The sequence below is a fragment of the Felis catus genome, chromosome B2 (genome assembly GCF_018350175.1).
Source record: "Felis catus isolate Fca126 chromosome B2, F.catus_Fca126_mat1.0, whole genome shotgun sequence".
In the NCBI taxonomy this organism is placed as follows: Eukaryota; Metazoa; Chordata; class Mammalia; order Carnivora; family Felidae; genus Felis; species Felis catus.
In genome coordinates, this window is record NC_058372.1 from 105,609,669 (window position 1) to 105,622,324 (window position 12,656).

The 12,656-nt window shown below is 39.9% G+C and overlaps 1 protein-coding gene across 6 annotated transcripts in view; it reads right to left on the reverse strand.

The window, feature by feature from the left end:
* ROS1 (ROS proto-oncogene 1, receptor tyrosine kinase) overlaps positions 1 to 12,656 on the reverse strand; it is a 126,580-nt gene that overhangs the window by 98,593 nt on the left and 15,331 nt on the right. For all 6 annotated transcript variants that reach the window (XM_045057951.1, XM_045057948.1, XM_045057946.1 and 3 more), the window contains exons 4-5: positions 12,000 to 12,026; positions 5,228 to 5,288 (exon numbers count right to left, since the gene is read on the reverse strand). In XM_045057951.1, the coding sequence (XP_044913886.1) occupies positions 5,228 to 5,288; positions 12,000 to 12,026 (88 nt within the window). The remainder of the gene's footprint in view (positions 1 to 5,227; positions 5,289 to 11,999; positions 12,027 to 12,656) is intronic.

Below are 12,656 nucleotides of genomic sequence, written 5' to 3' on the forward strand. Positions count from 1 at the left end.
GGTTTGGGGTCCCTTTAGATTCCATATGAATTTTAGAACATGTCTTTCTATTTCTACAAAAGATACTGGGATTTTAATAGGGATTACATTAGATCTGTAGGTTGCTTTGTGTTAGCATTGACATCTTAACTATATTGTCTTTCGATCCAAGAATATGGGATGTCTATTTATGTCTTCTTTGTTTCAGAAATGCCTTATAGTTTTATTTTGCAAGACTTTGACCTCCTTGGTTAAGTTAGTTCCTAAGTATTGTGTGCTTATTGATGCTATTGTAAATGGAATTGCTTTCTTAAATTCCTTTTCAGATTGTTCATTATTAGAGGATAGAAATGCAACTGATTTTCATGTGTTGACTTTGTACAAATTTATTAGTTCTAACAGTTTTTTGTGCTATCTTTAGCACTGTCTACATATAACATCATATTATCTGCAAACAGGGATAATCTTCCTTCCCCATTTCAAATTTGGATGGTTTATTTCTTTTTCCTGCCTCATTGCTCTGGTTAGAATTTCCTGTACGATGTTGAATAGAAGTGTCAAAAGCAGGCATCCTTGCCTTGTTCCTAACCTTAGGGGATACAATTTCTTTTATAAAAAAATAAATAATCACTACTCTGGTTGAGAAAACATAATAAGTTTTTGTAAGAAACTTAAAATGGGTATTTACAAACTTCCACGACCTCACTCTTTCTGATTAAAAGTTGACACCATTCTGATCATTATAGATACTGAATCTGGACTAATTAAAGTCCATAGTACCAGAATATCCCATGACCCAGAAAAAAGAAAGCCACCATCATCTGAGGTTCTAGCCCACAGAGAGGCTTAGCACAACCCTTCTCTGCTGATTCTTTTATTTATAGTTCATTTTTAGCTTTTATAACTACACAAACAAAGCACAGCTCCATTTCCCCCCCTGTTTTATGGTGTGAGACACTTAATCACGGGGACTGGAATATGCAGTGGAAAACCTTTTTCAAAAAATAAAGGAAACCTCATTTAAAGCGGAATCAAGAGGGGCGCCTGGGTGGCTCAGTCGGTTAAGCGTCCGACTTCGGCTCAGGTCATGATCTCATGGCTCGTGAGTTCGAGCCCCGCGTCGGGCTCTGTGCTGACAGCTCAGAGCCTGGAGCCTGTTTCAGATTCTGTGTCTCCCTCTCTCTCTCTGACCCTCCCCCGTTCATGCTCTGTCTCTCTCTGTCTCAAAAGTAAATAAACATTAAAAAAATTTTTTTAAAATAATAAATAAAGTGGAATCAAGAAGCCCTGATGGGGGGAGCTCTCACACATGTACCGTTCATTGCACCCTGCATAACCAGCAGCAAGAAGGAGGATAAGAATTATCTTGACAAGGAGGACATTTTTTACACAGGATTTTTTTTTTTTAAAGAAAAAGAAGGAAGATCCCTCCACACTCCAGCAACAATGCACTAACACAATCCCGAACTCCTGTTCTTCTGCAGTGAACTTTTGTTCAAAACAACCCTCCCCAGTTTCCCTCTTTCCTCTATAAAAACCTACATTCCCTCTGTTCTCTGGGCTTACCTACAGTTTGCCATAGTTTGCTCACCCCAAATTGCAATTCCTTTGCTAATTCCTGAAAAAACCCATATTGCTAGTGAAATAACTGGCTACTTTATTTTTAAGGTTGACATGCTAAGGAAGAGTCCAGTGTGGAGTTGTCAGCAAAGAGGAAGATCCGAAAGAATCAGAAAGAAGGTAAGTTGAGACCTGGGCAGAAGGGACCAGAGTTATATCAGTAAATGCAAGTAAAGGTAAACTTCATAACTAGATGTAGAGATGTTTCCAAGCCATGGCAATGCGCGTGGACAATCAGAGGTCAAATAGGTTTGTTCTAAAATATCAGGACAAGAGTCAACTAAATGAGAAAAAGAAGCTGAGGGGCGCCTGGGTGGCTCAGTCGGTTAAGCATCCGACTTCGGCTCAGGTCACGATCTCACTGTCCGTGAGTTCGAGCCCTGCGTCGGGCTCTGTGCTGACGGCTCAGAGCCTGGAGCCTGTTTCGGATTCTGTGTCTCCCTCTCTCTCTGACCCTCCCCTGTTCATGCTCTGTCTCTCCCTGTCTCAAAAATAAATAAAAAAAAATAAAACGTTAAAATTTAAAAAAAAAGAAAAAGAAAAAGAAGCTGAACTGAGCTGTATACGACTTTCAATACACAGCTGAGTGGGTAAGAAAAGCCCCTGAAATCAGACAGTTGGGTTAAAATCAAGTTACTCCCTCTCTAGTTCATTCAATACCATCCCTCTCTATGCAGCCCTAAGCAAATATATATACTTTTGTGCCTCATTTTTCTCATCTGTAAAATGGGGATTAAAAATAGTATTTATACCTCTGAGTGCAAAAAGAGCTAATATCTATAAATTACTTTTAACAGTGCCTGACTCATAAATACCTAACAAATATTAGTTCTTTTTATTTCACCATTGCTATTTCCACCACGTGGAAGAGAGACACGGACGGTATCTGAAACAGAATAATACAGCAGACTCAGAGATAGGCGAACTAGGTAGTAGGTGTGTTAGAGACAAAAAAGGATCTTAGGTGTTTGGGCAAAAAGATTCATTATAACAAACTGAAGATATGGCCTGTAAGCACAATTGCTTTTATGTAGACTTGATACATATCATTTGTTAATGGTATATAGACATTGATCCATAACCAGTGTGAAATATTAAATAAAGCACCAATTACACTTGTATTATAAAAATATATAATTAAGTTGTTAGTATAATTCTGGAATATAAGAAAGGAACGCAACTCAAAGCTTTCCGAACTTTCTCAGTTCTGGCATCTTTAGTTTCTCAGTAATTTTTGCATAACTCCCTGGACCAAAAGAATTACCAAACAGCTCCATGTATTAAGTATAACTTAAGTTATGCGTGTCCTTTCACCTGAGCAGATATTTGAAAAAAAAAATAATAACACACATAAATAGAAAGACAATATATGTATTTAATCCTTCAATAAAGAGAATTGCACACTGGTGTGCCTGGATGGCTCAAGCGGTTAAGCGTCCAACTCTTGAGTTCCACTCAGGTCATGATCTCACAGTTCAGGGGTTCAAGCCCCACATCGGGCTCCGTGCTGACATTGTGGAGCCTGCTTGGGATTCTCTCTCTCTCTGCCTCTCTCTCTCTGCCCTTCCCCTGCTGGTGCTCTCTCTCTCAAAATGAAGAAATAAACCTAAAAAAAAAAATGAATTGCACACTAATGGGATCTGTGTGCCTATTGGGCAACCTGTTCCAAGTTGAGTTCCTTATGGTACTTGCTTTTATCCCAGCAATCACCAAAAAAACTCATTGTTGCAAAGATATGATATAGAAAGGAATGTAGCTCATTTCGTTGTTTATACCATGAACTACCTACAACTAGTAGTTCCAATAATGTCCAGAAGATCAACTACCCCTATGTTTCCCTTAAATGTTTAAAATGCCCCATGCTTTCCTATGAGGTATGTGTGATGCACTGGGAGGGGGGAGGGGGAGGGGGAGGAGGGAGGGGGAGGGGGGAGGGAGGTTCTTCGGAGCACAGTTTGGAAACCATAGAATATAAATTTTATCCATAGCTAATTCCCACTACACAGAAGGAAAAGAATGTACTATCACTTATCTCTCCACAGAAATGTCAAGGGGGTTCTTTTGTGGGATACCAAAGGGCAGAAGCAAATCAGGACAGCCAGGCAAGATCCTCCTTCCAGTTTCCATCAGTCACTGAGAGCAAGGAGCAAGCCATTGAAGCAAAGAGCACACCTTACAGGAGAATCAATCATTCCCCCGTCTGGAGGGAACAGTCTACCTCTTCGTGGGAGGAAGACCCTGGAAATTCTGGAAAAGAAAGCTACTAACATCCAGGCTGTGACTTACCAAAGAGTTGGTTCTTCAGAAACCACTAGAGAATTAACACACTAGGGCAAATTCACTAAGACACACCCAACCTGCTCTGAAATCAAAGGGAACTGGAGACGTATAGCCAAGTACCCTACTTAATCAGAATCTAAAAGCAAGAAGCATAGTTTCTAGACATTCAGCAAACTTCCCAGGGCCTTGAAGGGAGCCAGGCAGATAGTAGATACTCTGCTGACGAGCTGTTAGCTGAATAATTAACTGCATATTAAATAAAATATTCTTATGCTTTTGGTTCATTAAAACAGTGGCATTTCCTGACCCCAAATCTAGTTAGGATTCATAGTTGTCTCTTTCATTAAGATGGAAGTGATCTCACCTACTGAAGTGAGTGCAAAACCTCCAATTTTAAACCTCGGTCATGTGCTCTGCACCCTATTTTGCTCTAAAAGAAGAGTTTTGCGGGGCACCTGGGTGGCTCAATCAGTTAAGCGGCCGACTTCACCTCAGGTCATGATCTCACGGTCCGTGAGTTTGAGCCCCGCGTCGGGCTCTGTGCTGACAGCTCAGAGCCTGGAGCCTGTTTCAGATTCTGTGTCTCCCTCTCTCTGACCCTACCCCTTTCATGCTCTGTCTCTCTCTGTCCCAAAAATAAATAAACGTTAAAAAAAATTTTTAGTAAGAGTTTTGCTGAGTTTCTATCACAATGGCTTCCACATTTGAAAATATTGAATTTTTTTCTATATATGTATATATTTTTTATTACACTGAGATAGAGAAGTCTAAATATTTTTTAAAAATTTTTAACGTTTAGGGGCGCCTGGGTGGCGCAGTTGGTTAAGCGTCCGACTTCAGCCAGGTCACGATCTCACGGTCCATGGGTTCCAGCCCCGCGTCGGGCTCTGGGCTGATGGCTCGGAGCCTGGAGCCTGTTTCCGATTCTGTGTCTCCTTCTCTCTCTGCCCCTCCCCCGTTCATGCTCTGTCTCTCTCTGTCCCAAAAATAAATAAACGTTGGAAAAAAAAAATTAAAAAAAAAAATCTCAGAGGAGATATTTCCTCTTAAAAAAAAATTTTTTTTTTTAACGTTTGTTTATTTTTGAGAGAAAGTGCGAGTGGGGGAGGGGCAGAAAGAGGGAGACAGAGGATCCGAAGCAGGCTCCATGCTGGGAGCGCAGAGCCCCATGTGATGTGGGCTTGAACCCACACCTGAGCCGAAATCAGGAGTTGGCCGCTTAACCGACTAGCCATCCAGGCGCCCCAGAAGTCTAGATAGTTTAGAAGGTGGCTCATTCTCCTTACATACGCACAGTCCCTCGAGTGGTGTTGATTATTTTCAATAATAGTGGCGCGCATCTGCTTACCCAGCACTTCCTCTTCGTATGCACCTTCAGCACCGCTGCAGCCAACCTCACATGATTCTCGCTAAGGAAGACAGGGACCATACCAGTCAGTGCAGCCCAGGAACTGCTTTCGCTGATACATCTCAACTAAATTGTGAAATGCGAATGCCTGCTATATAAGTATACCGGTGTATCAATTATTTCCACCGCAGTACTTAAAGTTTCCATTTGCTAGTGGAATTAGAACAGCACCTTTCAAACTTTTTTGATCATGTCCCAGATTCCAAAACACATTTTCACAAAACAACTTGGCACACAACTTGGTTTTGGGGGGGGGGGGGGGAGGGAATCTTGAAACAGCACTTACTTTTTTTCTTTTTTTTTTTTAACAGTTTTACTGAGATCTATTTCATATGCCATAAAATTCAGCATTTAAAGCACACAGTTCAGTGGTTTTTCACTATACTCATAAAATTGGGCAACCATCACCACAATCTAATTTTAGAACAACTTTATCCCATTAAGAAACCCCATACCTGTGATGCACTCATATATGTTCTGTTCTATTCTATTAATTTAATTTGTTGTGACTCTTTATTCACCAAATTGATTTCATGACCCTATAATATGTGACACCCCACAGTGGGGAAAAAAAAAAAAACGCTGAGCTCAACCATGCAATTATATGTTTGCCATCTTGGTCAAAGGTTAGTGAGTTGATCACTTTAAACTTTAGCTTAAAATGATGACTATTTATTTTATATATCCATGCTTTCCTTGAGAAATTAAAAACTGACTACATTTCTTAATAACTTGAACATTTTAATAAATATCTTAATACCAATGTTAAAGACACTTTTCCAGAGAAGACATTCAGATGGCTAACAGACACATGAGAAGATGCTCAACATCACTGCTCCTCAGAGAACTACAAATCAAAACCACCTGACAGAAGGGCTAAAATTAACAACCCAGGAAACAATAGATGTTGACGAGGATGTGGAAAAAGGGGAGCCCTTTTGCTGAGTGGGTGGGAATGCAAACTGTATGGAGAACAGTATGGAGGTTCCTCAAAAAACTAAAAATAGAACTACCTTATGACCCAGCAATTGCACTACTAGGTATTTATCCAAAGGATACAGGAGAGCTGATTCGGAGGGGCACATGCACCCCAATGTTTACGGCAACACTATCAATAATAGCCAAATTATGGAAAGAGCTCAAATGCCATCAACTGATGAATAAAGAAGATATGGTTTATATATACAATGGAATGTTACTAATGATCAAAAAGAATGAAATCTTGCCATTTGCAACAACGTGGATAGAATTAGAATGTATAATGCTAAGCAAAAATAGTCAGAGAATGGCAAATATATGATTTCACTCATATGTGGAATTTAAGAAACAAAACAGATGAACATAGGGGAAGGGAAGGAAAAATAGAATAAAAATAGAGGGAGCAAACCATAAGAGACTCTTAATATACAGAGAAAAAACTGAGGGTTGCTGGAAAGGTGTTGAGTGGGAGAATGGGCTAGACGGGTGATGGGTGTTAAGGAGGGCACTTGTTATGATGAGCACTGGGTGTTATATGTAAGTGATGAATCACTAAATTCTACTTCTGAAACCATTATTACACCATATGTTAACTAACTTGGATTTAAGTTAAATAAATAAATAAATATTAAAAATAATAAAAATCTATTCACCAATTCCGTTAACAAGTATTTTTAGCCACATGACACACAGTCACTGAATGATGTGTATCACTTTCCATATCATAGAAGGTATACACCATATACTCATATGTTATAATTATGTATTTCCTAATAATAGATGGATGAGCACTGGGTGTTATATGTAAGTGATGAATCACTGAATTCTACTCCTGGAAAAGCTATCACACTATATGTTAACTAACTTGAATTTAAATTTAAAATTTTTTAAATTTTTAAAAAATAGTAATGTTAAATTTTAAGGTCTACAAAAACCTAACAATGATTAACATTTTACTTCATTAACTGAAAAGAGTAAACATTTTCATAACTAAGACACAAATTTCCTGCAACTCTTAACAGATACATTAGCATTCAAGATAGAAAGAAAGAAAGAAACATAGAAAGAAAGAAAGAAAGAAAGAAAGAAAGAAAGAAAGAAAGAAAGAAAGAAAGGGGGAGGGAGGGAGAGGGAGGAAAGAAGGAAGAAAGAAAACAAAACAAAACAAGAAAGAGAAAAGAAAAGACAGGAAGGGGAAAAAACTCTTGGAGAAAAGGCACAAATTGTGACCGTAGCACAATCATGATCCATATTCCTGCTCTCAGTCAATTTGCAATTATAATACCTAAGACAACATGCTATTGTTTCTCATGATGATGATGGAAACGATGACATGATACATTTGCCCTAAACATCCCAGGTAATTTACAAATACTAGCTGCACAATGTTTGACCTGGGCACTCAAAGGAAGTACAGGCTGATAAGCTCGGGTTTGCTTAGTTAAGGATTAATTTAAATACCTCAGTCTGGGCTCAGGATTATTTAACTTAAGGGTTTAGTATACTTTTCACATCCTTATTGCAGGTTTCAATAAAATGCATTCAACATGTTCATTACCTGAGGAGAGAAGAAATATACCAAGTGGCAACAAAACTATCATGTAACATGGAAATTTTTTTCCAAGTCACCAAGGAAGAAGAAAGGAGATGGAATAGTGTTTATTTGGAAATACAGCTAGTACTGACTGCCCAGGAAATTGTGGGCTTATTTTTCTTGCATTTTTTTTTCAGGGGAAAATACATAAATAAAATTCTGATCTATCTAGGAGTTTAAATGTTTTGTTACTTTGTGAACCTTGTATTTTTTTTTCAGCCTTATTGAGATGTAATTGACATATAAATTGTGTAAATTTAAGGTGTACAACATGTTAATCTGATATATTTATATGTTGCAAAATGATTAACACAATGGCATTTGCTAACATCTCCATCCCATCACACAATGACCATTTCTTTTCTGGGGTGAGAACATTTAAGATCTACTTTCTTGGCAACATTCAGGTATATAATGCAGTATTATTAGCTATAATCACCATGCTGTACATAGCTCTCCGGAACTTGTAGTCATAAAACTGGAAGTTTCTGCTCTAAGGAGTTTAAATATTATATCAAGTGGACGCAACACTGTATTAGATTAGATTAGATAATTAGAGAGATTTCCTCTCTCTATTATCTAACGTTGGACTTCGCATGACATTACCCAGTGCTCAAATTGCCTAGAGAGCATCTAAAGGTTTTGGATTTAAGGAATCCAGAGAATCTGAGCCCAGAGCCCGTGGATGGGGCAATTATACAGTGTATTTATTCCGGGCTACTGAGCTACCATTCCCACTGCAGAAGCCAAGTGCGTGCTTCCCAGGGGCTACATCGACCTGCTGTCTCTGTTTTAGTCCCTACTGCCATTTCTCCCATTGTAGTAAAACCGCTTGTCTCATTGTCCTCTGGCTCCACTCCTGTGTTTATCAGACTGGCTCACATGCTGCAAAATGCCTTTTCTTACTCCTGTAGCACAAGGAGGACACGCCTACCACCCTCCTGGGATGCCCCTAGTTACAGCCTCTCCATATGAATTGTGGCTTCTTTCCCTAAAACACCCTTCATTCATTCAAAACGTGTTTGCTGAGTACATTTTTTGTGTGTACCAAGCACGGGTTCAGGCTTGAAGGATCTGGCAGGGAGCAAGACCAGTAAGTTCTCTACCTTCATGGAATGTACGTTCTCTTAGAAGAAGACCGACAACAATTCTTTTAAACAAAATACATTCAGGGGTGATTGATTGGGTGGCTAGTTGCTTAAGCAACTGACTTGGGCTCAGGTCATGAACTCCCAGTTCCTGAGTTCAAGCCCCGAATCGGGCTATTTGCTCTCACCACAGAGCCCACTTTGGATCCTCTGTCTCCGTCTCTCTCTGCCCCTCCCCAGCTTGTTCTCTCTCTCTCTCTCTCTCTCTCTCTCTCTCTCTCTCTCTGTCTCTGTCTCTCTCTCTCAATAAATAAATAAATAAACTTACAAAAGAAAAAAAGCCATAAAAAATAAAATAAAATAAAACAGATAATGAAAAGTACTATGAAGAAAATAAGACAAGTCGAAGGCATAAGTCCTGACTGGGCAGGAAGGCTGTCTCATCAGGGCACTCAGAAAGAACCATGCAAAGATGACCCTAGAGCAAGGCCTAAGTGATTTCAAGGAGCTGGGGTCCTATGGGTCTTAAGGGCAAAAGCTGGGAGGCAGGAGTGTGCCTCCTGTGCTCAGAAGAGGGAAAGGCCAGTGTGGTCGGCACAGAGAACAGGGAGAGGGGTGCAAGAAGAGGCTGGGGAGCCAGCAAACGGTAGTTCGTAATTTTTCTGAACCAGCAATGCGAAGCCATAAAAAGATTTTTAGGAACAATATGATCTAATTTGTGTTTTTAATTACCAGGGATAAGCCCTCTCACGGGCTAACATCATTTTCCAACTTATACTTTGTTAAGCTAACATTTTCAAGACTACTTCCTCCAAGGACCATGCGCAGAAATTCCCAGCTTCCTGGGTTGACGCATTAATGGTTGAAGAGTTTGATTTCCTGCAGGTGTGGGTAGCTGAGTTTAAGTCTCCATCCACATACCTATCTCGATCTCCATATCTATAAAGCATGTATTGCTATTCAGTTCTACTTTATTTAAAGTGTAAAATAGCAAAGTATCTGGGCAACTGGGTGGCTCAGTCGGTTAAGCAGCTGACTTAGGCTCAGGTCATCATCTCATGATTGGTGGATTTGAGCCCCACATGGGGCTCTGCGCTGACAGCTCGGAGCCTGGAGCCTGCTTCGATTTCTGCGTCTCCTTCTCTCCCTGCCCCTCCCCCACTTGTGCTCTGTCTCTCTCTCTCTCTCTCTTTTTCTCTCTCAACAATAAACATTAAAAAAAAATTGTAAGTGTAAAATAGCCAAGTATTAATAGAAAAGAACAGAATAATTATGGAAGTTATAACACTGTGGGAAAAGATATACATCATATAAACACAGGCAACTGGGCGGCACAATGATTGCCTGGGAGCTACAGCATTAGAAATCCAATCCTGGGCTGCTTCAGCACTTGAGAGCCTTGAACTCTCTCTGCCTTTCTTGACACAGTCTCCCCAGGGATGGTTTGGGGAGAGGGGGAGGTAATTTTACTTTAATCATATAAAAAGATTCTCAGGCAGTTTTTTTTTTATCTCAATCAAGAAAGACCTATAATTGTTTTGTTTACATATGGAGTGAATTTTCCCCTCTGTTTTATCACTTCTTAGCCAACCCTGACCCTTCCATCTATCCCCAAGGAAAAAAATCACTTGAGGTGAAAAGTAAGCACAGACTATTGAGAATATGTTCCAGTGTAATGTTTTTTGTTTTTTATTTTAATTCTCTAGTAAAAAGACATTGTCTTATTTTACTAATGGATGATAATTTATACTCCTTTCCCGGGGAAGAAAAAAATAGTTCTGCTCCCTGGTTTCAAGGACATTTGCATAGAATACAACATAAACTTCTAGCTGAGAAATAATGCATTTTCTTCAAAAACATCTGTTGTCAACCTAAAACTAATTCTGAGGGCCATAGAATCCAAAACAGTTGAGGAAGATCAAATAAGAAATGATCAAAATCTCTACGGTCTTTCCGAAAAAGAAGAGAAAATCCAATGCAGGGGAGGGACCAGCATGGGCAGGGGGAACAGGCAGTGTGCTGAGAAGAGATCTGAACAGCCAGAGTCAGCACCAAGTGTCATATTATCACAGCAGGGGAAACAAATAAAAAATAAAATATTTTAAAAGCTGTGCTTTAAAATGTTGTCAAAGGAGTTTGTTGAATAAGGAAGAAAATTGCAACTACAGTGTTCTTTGTTTAATGTTCTGTATTTAATGACAGACCACTGTGATTTGTGGGGAAGAAAATGAGATCAGCAGAGGTAAGGGTATCCCTAGATGTGCACTTTCCCCCTTCCCCAACCACCTTTTCCCCCACCAGACACTCAGAATAGAAACTGTCCAATCAAATTAGAGTAGTATATATGTATATATGTGAAGGTGTGTATACATATACACACACATATATATATGCACATGGGTATATAAAACAGCAAATATTTGTGTCAAAAATGGAATCTCACAGTCATTTTTATACCCACATTTATAGCACTCCCAGGTGAGCATTTCTGTGCTCTGAGAATTACTAAGTCTTCTTCATTCTTTTTTTTGTTTTAACGTTTTTTTTTTTATTTTTGAGAGACAGAAAGAGAGAGCAAGCAGGGAAGGGGGAGAGAGATAGGAGGACAGAAGATCCCAAGCAGGCTCTGTGCTGACAGCAAAGAGCCCAATGCAGGGCTCAAACTCGCAAACCAAGGGATCATGACCTGAGCCAAAGTCGGATACTTAACTGACTGAGCCACCCAAGTGCCTCTCTCTCTCTCTCTCTCTCTCTCTTTTTAATTAATTAATTTATTTTGAAAGAGACACAGTACAAGCAGGGGAGAGTCAGAGAGAAGGAGAGAGGGAGAATCCCAAGTTGCCTCTACTCAATTGGTATGCAGAATCCAACACAGGGCTCAGACTCAGGAAACTGTGAGATTGTGACCTGAGCCGAAATCAAATGTCCCATACTTAACCACTTAACTGAGGCACCCAGATGCCCTGGCTTCTTCATTCTTATTTCAATAGCTTTTTAAATATAATAGATGAAAACATGGAGTTTGATGACATCTCTGTGATTGCCAACTCACCTCACCAACAGTGGCATATGTGTTGTTCTGCATGGAAAAAAAGAAAAAGAAAGCCACTTAAAATCCTTAAAGTTGTAAATAACTTTAATGACACTTTGGTGTATTTTCCTTTCAAATTAATTTCTTGCCTCACCATTGACAAATAACCAATAAAAACAATCAAGACCAAGAAGCCCAGACTTGGGCCTTCTCTCCAGGCAGGCCACACTGTATGAACAGCTATAAAAATCATGTTTGCATCACTGGAAAAATGGTGGAGCCTGATGTCTACTAGAAAATCCCAGGCAACTAAGAGGTAATCTGTGATGGACCAGGTTAGCGAATGAAGAGGTGTTGGCAGATGCCCAGTGGAGACAGAAGCTGAAATGGAAACCACCCACCGCTCTGGCCAGCAAAGGCCAGTAGGTTCCCCTGCCCAGACTGGCTGCTCCGGTGCCCACTCTATTGCCTGGACTGTTGCCAGCAACAAATGGTACTTCCCATTCATTCACCCAGCAAGTGCTCTCTGAGCACCTGCTATGTGCCCCTCACTGTGTCCTGTGCGGTAGACACAGTGTGAACCAGAAGGAGAGAGACCCACTCTGATGGGTTTACATGTCAGAGCAAAAGATAGCAAACACAAACTAAACAAGTAACGATCTTAGCTGAAGTTTGTAA